This window comes from Rhinopithecus roxellana, chromosome 10, assembly GCF_007565055.1.
Source record: "Rhinopithecus roxellana isolate Shanxi Qingling chromosome 10, ASM756505v1, whole genome shotgun sequence".
Taxonomy (NCBI): Eukaryota; Metazoa; Chordata; class Mammalia; order Primates; family Cercopithecidae; genus Rhinopithecus; species Rhinopithecus roxellana.
In genome coordinates, this window is record NC_044558.1 from 24419232 (window position 1) to 24434928 (window position 15697).

The 15697-nt window shown below is 35.5% G+C and overlaps 1 protein-coding gene across 2 annotated transcripts in view; it reads left to right on the plus strand.

The window, feature by feature from the left end:
* PARPBP (PARP1 binding protein) overlaps positions 1-15697 on the plus strand; it is a 70630-nt gene that overhangs the window by 41660 nt on the left and 13273 nt on the right. For both annotated transcript variants that reach the window (XM_030939639.1, XM_030939638.1), the window contains exons 7-9: positions 3945-4128; positions 7382-7560; positions 10817-10895. In XM_030939639.1, the coding sequence (XP_030795499.1) occupies positions 3945-4128; positions 7382-7560; positions 10817-10895 (442 nt within the window). The remainder of the gene's footprint in view (positions 1-3944; positions 4129-7381; positions 7561-10816; positions 10896-15697) is intronic.

Below are 15697 nucleotides of genomic sequence, written 5' to 3' on the forward strand. Positions count from 1 at the left end.
CACATACATAAACCAGTAAGATAGTCATTTATTATAATGACCAAGTATTATGTATTAAACATAATTATATGCACTATACTATTATATGATTGGCAGCATGGTAGGTTTGTTTACACAGGTATCACCACAAACATGTGAGTGATATGTTGAGCTATGATGCTACGATGTTACATCACTAGGCGATAGGAATTTTTCAGCTCCATTATAATATTATGGGACTACCATCGTATATGTGGTCTGTTGCTAACCATAATGTTATTATACAGCACATAACTATATTGGACTAAATATACATGTATGGAGTGTTAAATCTCATTGAAATTATTCAGTCTAATCTCCTAATGTTAACATTTTTCTTGTTTAAAATATTTAAGAAATACTTTTCATACATTTTATGTGGCACCTTTAATTACATTTAATTTTTAAGGGTGAAATTTACTTCAACAAATAGTTATCAAATTCTTGAGTGTGGTATGGAAAAAGTAGTCACTTTATTCAGGAAATTGAAGATAGTCAGTAATTACATTAAAGTATTACCAATCATTTGCCTGTATTATTGCTTAGTGTTCTCTTCCAGTTACTTTATTTTGGTACAAGCTTGGGGATTCGGTTGTGCTTTTCATCAGCAGCCTCGTGTTTCTCTTCCTGCCCTAGGGCACTGGTGTGATGCAGTTAGGAGTTAGGAGCTCAGTTTGCCTCTTTCTCATCTAAATTCTCCTATTAATGTTTATCCAGAATCACCATAATATATCTTCTGGGAAGCACTCCTGAATACCTCCTCCTTCTGTCTACTTCCCCACTCAAACTTGTCTATACTTTCAGTAGTTCATTGTACCATAATCACTTGTGAGCTCTTAAAGAGAAAGATTTTATTCATTTTTTATTGCCAGTGTACAGCATAAATATCCTCATGTCATTTTAGTTAAAACTTCTGGAATTTCTAGGCTCTCGAAGCAAGGATTTGAATTAAGCCACTGTGTTGCTGAACAGATATTAGAAGCCAACCTAATGGTGGCTCTAGAAGTGAGTATATAGTAATAGTCAGAGCACTACTGTTTGGGGTATTTTGCCATGGGTTCAAAATGTTGACCTTGGCAAGTCTCTGAAATACAAGTCTTATTTTTTCCTAAATACAATTCAGCCAGTGAATTACATCATCTTTAAAATTTAGCATTTTTGTCTTGTAGAAGGAATGAGAAAAAGAGGTCAAAGGTGACTTTCCTAATATCATTTGAAGCATATTTTTTCTTCTTATAATTGGCACTAAGACACTTGCAGATTTTATTAACCATTTGAATCTTTTCCAAAACTCTTTTCTATTAGAGGTTAATTCCCAGGAAAAACATATAATGTTAATTATGTTTTCATTTTGGCTACATTTCATCCAGTTCACAGCTGAAAAAGGAAGTCCTCATATATGTGAAAGAATTCCTAGGGTCTACTCAGACTTCTGATTACAGAAGTATGGCACACTAGGCCCCCAGATTGATTCTTCCGTTGAAAATAATTAATAATGTTGGATAGTATATTTCAAAAATGCTTCTTAAATGCATTGGTAAGTAGGCAAATGTAATGAAAATACAGGTCAAAAATAGGTGAAGGAGGAAAGCCAAAGAGGCAAGTGAAGAAGGGAAGCCAGCTTTTAGCCCAGGAACTGGCCAGCATGGAGAGATAAATAGGAAACACATACCCACTCTACAGGGTGAATCCCTCAGTGTAAAAATAAACTAAGAATAAGGGCTTTAATTTGACAAAAGTGTTTCCATAAAAACCTACTTAATGTTAAAATGTTTTAGCATTCTGCTTAAGAATAAGACAAGAGTACCTGCTGTCATCATTTCTTTTCAACATAGCATGAGATGTCCAATTCAGTGTAGTAAGACAAAAAGAAATAGATATAACAATTGAAAAGATAAAATTCTATTTGATGACAATATGACTAATTATATAGAAAACTCCGAGAATCTAAAGGCAAATCATTACAATTGGCAGTACAGTTTAAGAGTGTTGCTGGACACAAGGCCAATAAACAAAATGCAGTTGGATTTCTGTATCATTTCTAAACAGAAGGATTTAAAAAAAAAAAAGCTTCAAAAATATAAAATACATAGAATAAATCTAGTAAAAACCATATTAGCTTATTCTCCCTTGAAAGGTTCAGACTGAACGTGAAAGTCCCTTGTCCTCTTCCACCTTGCTGCTAGCCCCGAGCTTTGTATCCTGATCACAGTGTTACTAGAGATGTTTGTCCTCAGGATGATATCCTGCTGGCTTACTATGCACAGCTTTCAACTTACCATGCCAGGTCTGGTTGGTTTCTTTTTGAGGGAGAGATTGGGTGGTACTTGAAGATTTTTGTCTATTCAGTGATATGTTCTTCAGGGTATCTAGTATGCCATTGTGTAAGTAGACACCGCCTATGTACTTTTGTATTGCAGATAATAATATGAATAGTAAAATATATATCATTTCTCTTACTATTAAAAACTTTAGATTGTTGCATGTGATAGTATTCATTTATTCAACAAACATACGTCAATCATCTCTTCTGTGTGCCAAATGTAAACTGACAGTATGAAGATTAGTAAAATATGATTGCTTTCTCAAGGAGCTGATTTTTTCATGACTTCTTTCTCACCCTTGCCTAATCATAAGAATCACCTGTGGTACTTTTAAAACAATGCAAACATTCAGTGCTCTTCTCTGGAGATTGTACTTCCATAGGATGGGATCTGGAGTTGATGTTTTAAACAAATGCTGGATATGAGTCTGATGATCAGGAAAATACATTGTCATCATACACTAAGTCTCTCTGCAGTTTTCTTCTAACTTTCCTCTTCTATCTGGACCAGCTATTTAAATATTTCTAGCTTGTTAGGGAACCTGGCATTTCTGTAAAACATACAATCTGGCAATAAGGCAGCGAGAGTGAAAACTTCATTTCATAATTTCCTTTATGCCTCTACAAAAGAGAAGTTCAATAGCATACCCAAGGTTGAAAGTGGCAGAGCTGTGATGTGGGCTCAGGCAGCCTGACTTCAAGGTCTGTAGTCAGACTACACCAGTTTCTCATTTGGCATTGTGTAGCCTTTCCAGTGATACCTCTAGGGATGGGATTGCCTGGCTTTAAAAGAGAATCCTCTTCTATTGGACACACCTCATTTCTTCCTTAAAATGGACCAGAATCCTTCCTCTTATATGTTTCTCACATTTGTCCTTTAGAGCAGAAGCTGCAACCCAAACTCTTAGATTTAGGTGTGGTATAAAGAAGTATCAATTTCTGGTTTTTAAAAATACTTATCTATTGGCCATAGTTGATCCAGTTTCTTGTTTGCTTTAGGTCAGTACTAACTTGCTTAGTTTCCTCTTCCATATAATAAGCTTTTACTTATTAGAATGCAATATCATGTTTTTCAGATCAGTTTCCTTCCTCCTTGTCTCTTCCCTCACAGAGAACACCATGTGTTCTTGGACAAACCATTTAACCTTTATGGGACTCAATTTTCTCATTTGTGATTTAGGGATAATAATACCAACTTACTGAATTGGTTTTAAGATTAAATGAATGTAAGAGTCTAGGTATTCGATGAGAGGTAACTGTTTTTGTTATTTTAGTTGTATCTAAAGGTATGTATTTTAAATATTTTGAATGTATACAACCACTTCCAAACCTGTTATATTTCACATATGACTAAATTATTTCCCTTCAGCTTTCAAATCAAGGAAGAAGAAACTTGTTGAAATTACTTGCTTTTAGACAAACTTTTAAATTTTGTTTCTAATGGTCCTCATCTTTTTCTTAAATGCTTTAACTGTTTGATTTATAAGATCAAAGCTATATTCTTTGAAAAGTGTTGATAAACTCTGAAAATTATATTTTCAAGTCTGTAAGCATATTGTCATTTGCAATACTTTTATAGAGGCAATCTTATTTCTACTTTCAGCATTGCAGGGGGGCAAATACTGTCAGTGATAAAGATGCAGCTGATTAAAGGCCGGAACAGCAGGGATCCTTTTTACAAAGCAATAGAGGAAGTTGCTCAGGATTTGGATTTGAGGATTAAAAATATTATCAATTCTCAAGAAGGTGTTGTAGCTGTTAGCACCACTGACATCAGTCCTGCTCGGGTAATGAGCTTTTTATTTTTCATTATCCTTTTTTACAAATCATTCTCTCTTCTATTTATTGTAGAAATGGTTTATTATTGCTACTTAAGTCAGAAGAGTGTGTTTCCTGTGTTCTAAAATGATGTTGAAAATGTAAGTTTCTCAATAGGATTATGTAGGATTATATGTTCAACTTGGGTAAATTATCACATATTTGGGCTGAATTTCTGAATTTGTTAAAATAAGGCATAGGGTAATCTCTGGTATCCCTTTTAGTACTAAAAACTTATAATTCTTGATGGATATTAAGGTGTTTTATGGTGTTTTTCTATAAATATTCTTGTTTTTCTTTTTTGAGACGGAGTTTCACTCTTGTAACCCATGCTGTAGTGCAGTGGCACGATCTTGGCTCACTGCAACCTCCACCTCCTGGGTTCAAGCGATTCTCTCACCTCAGCCTCCGGAGTAGGTGGAATTACAGGCGCCTGCCACCATGCCCGGCTAATTTTTTGTATTTTTAGTAGAGATAGGGTTTCACTATGTTGGCTAGGCTAGTCTCAAACTCCTGACCTCATGATCTGCCCACCTCAGCCTCCCAAAGTGCTGGGATTATAGGCGTGAGCCACCACGCCTAGCCGAAATATTCTTATAAACAATTACTTTCCCATTTACTCAGACATAAAATAAGAGCCTTTTATTTCTGTTTCTGACTTTAATACTAAGCCTTGTATTAGGACAGCAGTCCTGTTAGATATTGCTTCCATTCAGCAGTTTACTTTTCTTTTATAAATCTCTGTCTCTTACCTCCATTCTCAGCCTACTGAAACCTGTACCTGGCAATTTTTAAACCATATATTCCCAGAACATTTACTTATTCTTAATTTTTTTACACAGATAATTAAATAGAATAGATTCTAACCCACAGAATTATAAGAGAAATTGACTACTGTGTTTTTAGAACAGAATTTTAGAGTAGTATAGTTCATTTATTGCAGTTTCTTCAATTTTTCTGACAGCCCCTTTTTATTAGGTGTGATTATGGTAGCCAGTGTATGAAGAAAGACTTTTGCTTCATTTTTATTATTTATCATTCATTCGTTCATTCATTCACAGCCCTCTAGGACCACTTTTAGCTATTTTTCTATCACAATGCTTGTTTTTAGATTTACTTTGAAGGTGGGGTAGATTCAGGGTTGTTGCCCTGTGTGTTTCATGGGTGTTAACACTTCCTGGTGAATAGTTTGGCTCAAATGACAACCAGGTTATTACTATAAATATCAGTCAGGATCTGTCAGCTCAAATAATTAACAACATCAATTGTTTCCATTTCTTGGCAGAAGAAATAAAGATACCAAAAGTCTTGTTCTTAATTTCGTGTTTTCAACCACATCAGAGATCTTTGAAAAATATGATCAAATAGTACTCATGAAGTTACTATTAAGCAATACGGAATTCTCTGGTACTAATGAAAAATATGTGTGAAGCACCAGATTGTGATAGGCAATTTGTTATAATTCCAGTGAAGCTATATACATTATAGTTCACCTGGTAGCCCGAGTCTGCCAAGAGAGAAAGAAGGCCAAGACAATACTGATGAAAGCCGAAGAAACTGGCACAGCTTCCAACAGATGTCCCAGAAGATGTAGCTTTGATATCTAGGTATAATGTCCACCAACCCTCTGGGTTAGGCATTATAATTGCCTCTATTTCGTCAGGGAGTTTAAGTAGAGAGGTCAAGCACCTTCTCCAGAGCTATACAGGATATATGACTAAGAAGTTGGTATCAAATCCAGCCAGAAATGCCTTCAGAGTTTGTGCTTACATGTATCTATAGATAATATTTTATTATTATATATTTTATTTTATTCTATCTAGTCATGAAGTTTTTTTCAACTTTCCCTTTTTAATCTGCTTTATCTCTGTTACTACTATCTTAGTTCAGAACTCTCTACTTCTAAACTGGTCTACTGTAGTCTTTAATTTGTGACCTGTCTCCAGATTTGATAACATTCATATCTCACAATATGTTTTACACATTGCCATCGTTGATTCTTTAAAATCTAAATAGGATCATTTTACTTCCTTGCTTAATAAAGCAAGAGATTTTTCCTCTGTAACAGACTGGCTTGTAACTTCTTGGCATGATATACAAAGTTTCCCAGGCTCATCTCATATCACTTCCTCCCTTTTACCTTATTCTTCAGCCATGCCATGCTACCTGGTCTCTGAAAGTACCATGCTCTCTTCTTCCTCTGAGTGCCTCCTCCTCTGTGGAATCATCTTTGATGCCAGGGTACATTGGTCACTTCTTTTGTACTCCTACTGCACTGTGCATACACTTATTAGAAATAGCGCTTAGCATTCTGTAATGCAATTGTCAGTTACTTATTTATCTTATCAAGGAAACTATGGGTTCCTTGAAGGCAGTGGTTGTCACCTTTGGAGCCTTAGCTTTAAACACAGTGCTTGGGACATAATATATACTTATCAATGATTATTGAATGAATGAATGTCAACTAGCTTTTCATTTTTGCATTTGATCTTTACAGTCATCCATGGAGCCTGTATTCAGATGGCCAAAACCTCATACTTCTTTGGCATAAGAGAGAAAAAATAGAGATGTTGAGCCATGGTGTGATGTCACATAGCTAGATAGTGGCTAAATTTTTCTGACTGGAAGCCTAATGTTATTTTGACCAGAACCTAATGTCTTCTTCTGATGATATTATTTTTGTGCATCTGGAATTGGTAAAGTTGATTATAGCATGGCTTAAGGAAAAACGGTCACATGCCTTACAGCCACTTCTTATAGCTGATGTTTTATTACTTTAACAATAGATGAAAGAGGCCAGTGACACAGGGAATTGAAAAGTATGGCCAGGCCGGGCGCGGTGGCTCAAGCCTGTAATCCCAGCACTTTGGGAGGCCGAGACGGGCGGATCACGAGGTCAGGAGATCGAGACCATCCTGGCTAACACGTTGAAACCCCGTCTCTACTAAAAAAACTACAAAAAACTAGCCGGGCGAGGTAGCGGCGCCTGTAGTCCCAGCTACCCGGGAGGCTGAGGCAGGAGAATGGCGTGAACCCGGGAGGCGGAGCTTGCAGTGAGCTGAGATCCGGCCACAGCACTCCAGCCCGGGTGACAGAGCAAGACTCCGTCTCAAAAAAAAAAAAAAAAAAAAAAAAAAAAAAAAAAAAAAAAAAAAGAAAAGTATGGCCATTCACCCAGCTGGGGTGATAATTACATTTACTTAAAATTATTTTTTTTCTTAGCCAAAATCTCATGCCATAAACCATGGCACTGCATACTGTGGCAGAGATACTGTGAAAACCTTATTAGTTCTTTTGGATGAAGAAGCAGCTAGTGCTCCTACCAAAAACAAAGCAGAGCTTTTATATGACGAGGAAAACACAATTCATCATAATGGAACTTCTATTCTTACCCTTTTTAGGTAAGTAATGTGGAAGTTATTGTATTATAAATGTTAACTCTGGAGAATTATAAAAGAAATATATGCTTATGTTAGGAAACTTAGAAACTACAGACATTGTGAAGAAAGAAAATAAAAGTTAATTAAAGAGAGATTGAACATTTGAAATCAAAGAGGTTATATATAAAATAAGTAGTATTTTATGAGAGTACAGCATGAGAGATGTCTTTGGTTTCAATGTTTTTAGTTCTTGTTTTGCTTTGAAAAAATATTTCTTTCCTTTGCTATGTGTCAAGAATGTTGCTAAATGTTTTCAGTTAAATTATTTTAGCCTTCCCAACCACCATGTTCTTAAGTGAAGAATTAGAGGCTCCACTTTATAAGTGAAGAATTAGAGACTTGGGAGATATTAAGTAATTTGCCCAAGTGAGGTATGTTAGCAATTAGCAAGGCTGTCTTTCCTATAGCCTGAGGCCTATGCTCCCAGGACTGCTAGTCTGCCTAGAATAAGAGAGAGCACATACACCAAACTTACACTGGAATTGACAGCTCCTGGTTCTCCCTCAAATTATGAAGAAAAATATTTACCAAATTAATGCTGGTATTATGTGTAAGACATTGATGCTGTCTTCGTCTACTCAGGCTGGCATAACAAAATACTATAGACTGGGTAGCTTAAACAACAGAAACCTATTTTCTCTTTGGGCTGGAAGCTGGAGATCAGGGTGCCAGCATGGTCAGGACTGGTGAGGGCTTTCCCCTTGGGTTGCAGATGACTGCCTTTTTGCTGTGTGCTTACATGTCCTTCCTTAGTAGAAGCACGTGGAGGGAGATCTCTTTGTCCTCTTCTTATAAGGCCATCAGTCCTATTAGATTTGGATCCCACTCGTGTGACCTCATTTAATCTTAATTACCTCCTAAAAGCCATATCTCCAAATACAGTCACATTTGGGAGTTAAGGCTTCTACATATATATGTAATATATATAATATATATATTATACACATACACACACACACACACATATGGGTGATGCAGTTTCATCTATAGCAGATGCTCTCCAGTTTTAATGATTAGGTCAGTCATTGAGTAGGTTGTTGATATTTTTAATTAAGTGGACGTTCACTTTGAGAAACATTAACATTTTTAGAACAACCATTTTAAATTGTATTTAGTACACTGTAGAGAATTGTCGCAAACATATCCTACTGTTTGATCTCTTCTATTTTCTACTGGAGCTATTTTATTGAAATCTGGCTTCATGATTGCTTCATGTACTCTCTCCTATGCCTCAGTATCCTATCTCTGCAAAAATAAAAAAGAATTATCCAGTGTGGTGGTGCACACTTGTAGTCCCAGCTACTTGGGAGCCCAGGATTGCTCGAAGCCACAGTGAACTATGATTGCACCACTGCACTCTCTCCTGGGCGACAGAGCAAGACCCTGTTCTCTTAAAAAAAAAAAAAAAGAAAGAAAAGGTTTTCTATAATTAATCATGTCACTGAACACATTGCTATTGTTTACAGTCTGGATTCTGCATTCGCATTTCTAATTGTCATTGTGCACACTGGTCTGTGGTAAAGTAAATTTTCAGTGGTCTACACTGAAATGATAAAATTAAGGACAATGAGGTATATCAATTTAAGGTTGTCAACTATTCTTTTTTAGGGTAGCCAATCTTTTATTCTTGCTTAGTAGTCATTTGAGTCAAGGGGGTTCTAACTCTGGCTCTGTTAAGCCAAAAGGGATTAATTTATTAAGGTATTCAAGTTGGTCTGAATCCAAAACTATAGGGTGGGTCTCCTCCATTTTACCTTCTCTGACCTTCCTATTTCTATGTTTTTCTCTTTTGAATTCCCGCACTATTTTGAATTTCAGTTATGTGGATTTCTTATGTTCCTTACTTAGACTTCAGGATGCCTGAATATAGGGTCAATAAATGAGTCAACTTTCTATTCTTCACAATATCTTAAATAGTGCCTTACAAATAGTAGAAGCTCATGTAACGTTTAGTTACGGATTAAGTAACTAAGCAAACCATTAATATTTAGGATTCTCAGAATAGAAATACTGACACTTTTATAAAGTACAGTTATGCACTGTTTAATGATGGGGATACATTCTGATAAAGGCATCGTTAGGTAGTTTTGTCATGTGAACATTATAGAGTGTACTTACACAAACCTAGATGGTATAGCCTATTACACACCTAGGCTACAAACCTGTACAGTATGTTATTGTACTAAATAGTATAAGGAAATAGTAACATAAAGTATTTACGTGATAGGAATTTTTGACCTTCATTATAATGTTATGGCATCACTGTCAAATATGTGGCATGTTGTTGACCAAAATGTTGTTATGGAGCACATGGCTGTATTATAAACAAGTAGATTTAGTTGTCCTTTATCCTATAACTGTGCTTTTGGGTAGAGGAGGGGCAGTAGTAGTTTAAAAGCCACTTTTGTTTGTAAGTGTCTTCATCTGTTCAGGCTGTTATAACAAAACACTCCAGACTAGATAGTTTGTAAATAACTGAAATTTGTTTCCCAAGTCTAAGATCAAGGCACCAGCAGATTTGGTGTCTGATGCGGGCCTCTGCACCATAGATGGTATTTTCTTGCTGGGTTTTCATGTGGCTGGGAAGACTGAAGGGCAAAATTGCTCCCACAAACCCTTTCATAAGGGCACTGATCCCATTCATGAAGGCAGAGTCCTCATGATTTAATCACCCTGAGGCCCCACCTCTTAACACCATGGATGGTCCCAAACTTATGATGGTTTGACTTGTGATTTACGTTCACACAACTTTACAACTGTGTGAAAGTTGTACACATGCAGTAGAAACTGGGCCTCTAATTTTGAATTTGGATCTTTTCCTGAGCTAGCAATATGCGGACCAATATTTTCATGATTCTGGGAAGCAGCAGTGAACCACAGTACTCAGCCACATGATCATGATGGTAAACAACTGATACTCTCCTGTGTTGCCTGATGATTTTGCCCAACAGATATTGCAATGTACTAATTCCAGTTAATTCCATGTTTAAGATAGGCTAGGCTAAGCTATGGTATTCAGTGGATTGGGTGTATTAAATGCACTTTTGACTTAATGGTATTTTCAATTTGTGATGAGTTTATCTGGAGGTAACCCCATCATAAGTTGAGGAAAAACTATATTGTATTGGGAATTAAGTTTCACCGTGAATTTGGGAGGGAAACAAACATTCCAAACAAAGCAATAAATTTTTGCTGTTTTTTTTTTTTTTTGGCATAGGTCTCCCACACAAGTGAATAATTCGATAAAACCCCTAAGAGAACGCATCTGTAAGTCAATGCAAGAGAAAAAAATTAAGGTACAATTTAGTGCATGGCATGAAAATAGCAAACACTGTTTTATTTTTAGAAGAAATAAATACATTTACAGCTGAGCTGGGTATTGTAAGTATTGTAAACATTGTACATGACACAATAGGAATTAAATGGAAAATGAGTTATGACAGTTGACATACAGCAACTTTCCTTTTATACAGTCTTGACTAATCTGTTTCTGGTTTGCTTAATCACTGGACCTAAAAAAGGGAAAGAAATAAGCACTTGCTATTGTAAGTGTTGAATAAATATCTGTTGAATAAATATCTGTTGAATGAGTGATGTGGAAAATAAAGAAGATAAGGCTTTCTCATTTACATTTCTATATCTTAAACTGAATCTCAAGATATGCGATTTTAAAATTGCCTCTGTCTGAAGATATAATGCAGAATATAATTAATTGTAGATTGAGCTGAGAGCATTTTACATTGCTCTTGACTAGAACTGTTCCTGTTCTTTCTTCATTTAGTTTGAACTAAGTTTTCTTGTCCTCATATGAAACATCTGTGCCTATAAGTAATCAATAATGGGTTTTCAAGCAATTTTTATTGGCCTTATTTTTCAAAAGGAAATTTGGCTTTAACTCATTTGTTTAGCATACTTTTATTGGGTGTCTACTATGATCCAGACACTATGGTATGGTTGGGAATTCATTAATTCATTAAATAAGATTTTTATATAAACATAATCATCCTTAAATTGTCAAATATTCATCTTGATACAACAAAAAAGAGAACAGTAATTTGTATGCCCTTTATCTTTTCGTTTGGAAATTTAGTTCAAATTAGCAAAGCTTTTAATTAATACCTATTTCATCTACATACCCTACACCCGTTTAGTTTATTCATTAATACCTTTTCTTTCTATTGGTTATTAGTAATTGTTAGCAATTAATGCTTGTGGAATACATCGAGTTTCATAAAATTTTTCTGTGAATAAGATTTGTCCATTCTTTGTCATATTAATATAAGTATTTGCAATCAAGGGATAAGATTTTTAAAATCTATCCTTTGGACTTGGGTAGAAACAGAAATGTAACATATCAAAAAATTTTTTTTCTTGCTAGGGATACTAACAAACTTTAATATTTTGATTTAAAAATAAGTCATATTTTGGGGGACTCAATTTCTCTCTCTCCATTTCAAATAGAATAAGAAAGTGGGTCAGGCATGGTGGCTCACGCCTGTAATCCCAGCACTTTGGGAAGCCAAGGCAGGCAGATCACTTGAGAGCAGTAGTTTGAGACCAGCCTGGCCAACATGGTGAAACCCCATCTCTACTAAAAATACAGAAATTAGCCGGCCATGGTGGCGTGCACCTGTAATCCCAGCTACTCGGGAAGCTGAGGCAAGAGAATCGCTTGAACCTGGGAGGTGGAGATCACACCACTTCACTCCAGCCTGGGCGACAAAATGAGACTCTATCTGAAAAAAAAAAGAATGTAAGACATCACATAAGGAAAAATCACTGACAGTGAAGTACGTTAAATATTACCAGGAAAGGGCTTAGAGTTTTATTTTCTTTTATTTACTTTTATTATTTTAAATTTTGTTGTTTGTAACTTCTGTGGGTACATAGTGGTGTATATGTTTATAGGATACATAAATAAGCATGCATTGCATAATAATCACATCATGGAGAATGGGGTATCCATTCTCTCAAGCATTTTATCCTTGGTGTTATAAACAATCCAATTGGATTTTCTTAAAATTAAATCAAAATGAAAAAAAACTATCTGAGAAATGATAGTTTTTTTTAAAGAAAATGTTAAGGCTCAACTAATTACTACGAAATGTATAGACGAATTCAGAAAGTTTTGGGAAATAGAACAGAGATCATCTAATGCAGTCTCATTTACAGATGTGGAAACCAAAATTGTAAGAAGGCAACTTATCCAAGATCTCATAACTACCATGAAATATTTTGTAACAGTTTGGAAAACCATGGTTAAATACTAATGAGGTTATAATTACATTGCTTCCATTACTTAACAGTAGAGCTGGCTTAGTCTATACAGCTCTGAATCTATTAATAAATGGCAATCAAGAAAGGAAAGCATTGCTTATGTTTTACGATACTCTTTATAAAATGAAGTATGAAAATGATTAGTTTAACCAGGTATGCAACTGAACCATAGCCATGTAGAGTATTTGTTGGAACAACAAAAAATGCTGCCAATATTTACTACCAAAGTTCTTATGGAAAAGTAGTTTAGCAGCTGATTACCTTATTACTCTGTTACTTTTGCTCTTTTGTCATACAGTGGTTTTTAGTCACAGAAAGAATATGTGATCTACACTGGAAATATCTTGAAATGAGCATTTCAAAGGTAGAAAATATTAGAGAACTTAGAATTTTGATGTACTTGCTTATGAAATATCCATGTCATTATTATACGGAGTAAATTAACTCAGATTTTAGTTTCCTCATTCTTAAATAGAAATAGATGCTCCTATGATCACAAAAGTCTATGAAACCAATTTGAAAATGGTTCATGAACACACTCATTTTAGGTCCTCAACTTTTATTTCCTACTGTAGTGTATCAGGAGTCTTGTTTATGATGGTCAAATAAATTTCCCACAAAGGAAACCAGAAGGTTCTTCCTGAACCTTCATGATTTTGTTGGTTTTGTTAGGACCCTTTAGCGAATGTTTTCTGCCACTTTCTTACCCCAATTTGCAAGCACTTTATTTATTTATTTTTAAAAATTCTTATGGGTACATAATAGGTGTGTATATTATGGGTACATGAGATATTTTGATAACAGGCGTAGAATGTGTAATAATCACATCAGGCTATATGGGATATCCATGACTTCAAGTATTTATCATTTCTTTATGTTATGAACATTCCAATTATACTCTATAAAAATGTATAATAAATTATTGTTGATTGTAGTCACCCTGTTGTGCTATGAAATACTAGATTTTATTCATTCTATCTATATTTTTGTACCCATTAGCTATCCTCACTCTTCCCAACCCTATGCCTTTCCCAGCCTGTGGTAACCATCATTCTACTCTGTCTCCATGATTTCAGGTTTTTAATTTTTAGGTCCCACAAATGAGTGAGAACATGGGAAGTTTATCTTTTTGTGACTGGCTTATTTCACTTAACATAATGTCCTCCAGTTCACTGCATGTTGTTGCAAATGACAGGATCTTTTTATTTATGTTTTTTCATTCTTTTTTTTACTCTATTTTTTATATGTACCACTTTTTTTTTTTTTTTTTTTTTTTTTGAGACAGATTCTCACTCTGTCGCCCAGGCTGGCATCCAGTGGCACAATCATGGCTCAGTGAAGCCTTGAACTCTCAAGCTCAACTGGTCCCACCTCAGCCTCCCAAGTAGCTGAGACCACAGGTGTGCACCACCATGCTCGACTAATTTTTTGTATTTTTTTCTAGAGATGGAGTTTCACTATGTTGCCCAGCCTGTTCATGAATTCCTGGGCTCAGGAGGTCCACCCACCTCAGCTTCCCAGAGTGTTGGGATTACAGGTGGCCTACATTTTTTTTATCCATTCTTCAGTTGATGGACACTTAGGTTGTTTCCAAGTCTTGGCTATTGTGAACAGTGCTGCAGTAAACATGGCAGTGCAGATCTCTTTGATGTGTTAGTTCCTTTCTTTTGGGTATACACCCAGCAGTGGGATTGCTGGATTGCATAGTAGCCCTATTTTTAGGTTTTTGAGGAACCTCCAAACTTTCCTCCATAGTGGTTTTATTGACTTACATTCCCACCAACAGTGTACGAGGGTTCCCTTTTCTCCGCATTTTTGACAGCATTTGTTATTGCCTGTCTTTTAGAGATAAGCCAATTTAACTGGGGTGAGATGATATATCATTGTAGTTTTTTATTTTGGATTCCTCTGATGATCAGTGAAGGGGGATAGTTTACAAATATTTTCTCCCCTTCTGTAGGTTGTCTCTTCACTTTGTTCACTGTTTCTTTTGCTGTGCAGAAGATTTTTAACTTGATGTGATCCCGTTTGTCCATTTTTGCTCTAGTTGGTACTGCCTGTGGGGTATTACTCAAGAAATCTTCGCCCAGACCAATGTCCTATAGAATTTCTTCAGTGTTTTCTTTTAGTAGTTTCCTAGCTTGAGGTCTTAGATTTAAGACTTATAGAGTCTATACGTCTATAGAGTAATCCATTTTGATTTGATTTTTGTATGTGGAGAGAGATAGGCGTCTAGTTTCATTCTTCTGCACATGGATATCCAGTTTTCCCAGCACCATTTATTAAGACTTTCCTGTCCTCACTGTGTGTTCTTGGAATCTTTGTTGAAAGTGAGTTCACTGTACATGTGTGGATTTAGTTTTTTGGTTCTAGTTCTCTTTTCTGTTTCATTGCTCTCTGTGTGTCTGGTTTTTTGCCAATATCATGCTGTTTTGGTTACAGTAGCTCTGTAGTACAATTCAAGTGTGATTCCTCCAGTTTTGTTCTCTTTGATCAGGATGACTTTGGCTATTCTGGCTCTTTTGTGGTTCCATGTAAATTTTAGGATTTTTTTTTTTCTATTTCTGTGAAGAATGTTATTAGTATTTTGATAGGGATTGTGTTGAGTCTGTAAATTGCTTTGGGTAGTCTGGATATTTTAACAATATTGGTTCTTCCAATCAGTAAACATGGAATCTTTCCATTTTTTGTGTCCACTTGAATTTCTTGCATCAGTGTTTTATAGTTTTCATTGTAGAGATCTTTCACTTCTTTAAGTTTCTTTCTAGGTATTTTATTTTATTTGTTGTTACCGTAAATGCGATTACTTTCTTGATATCTT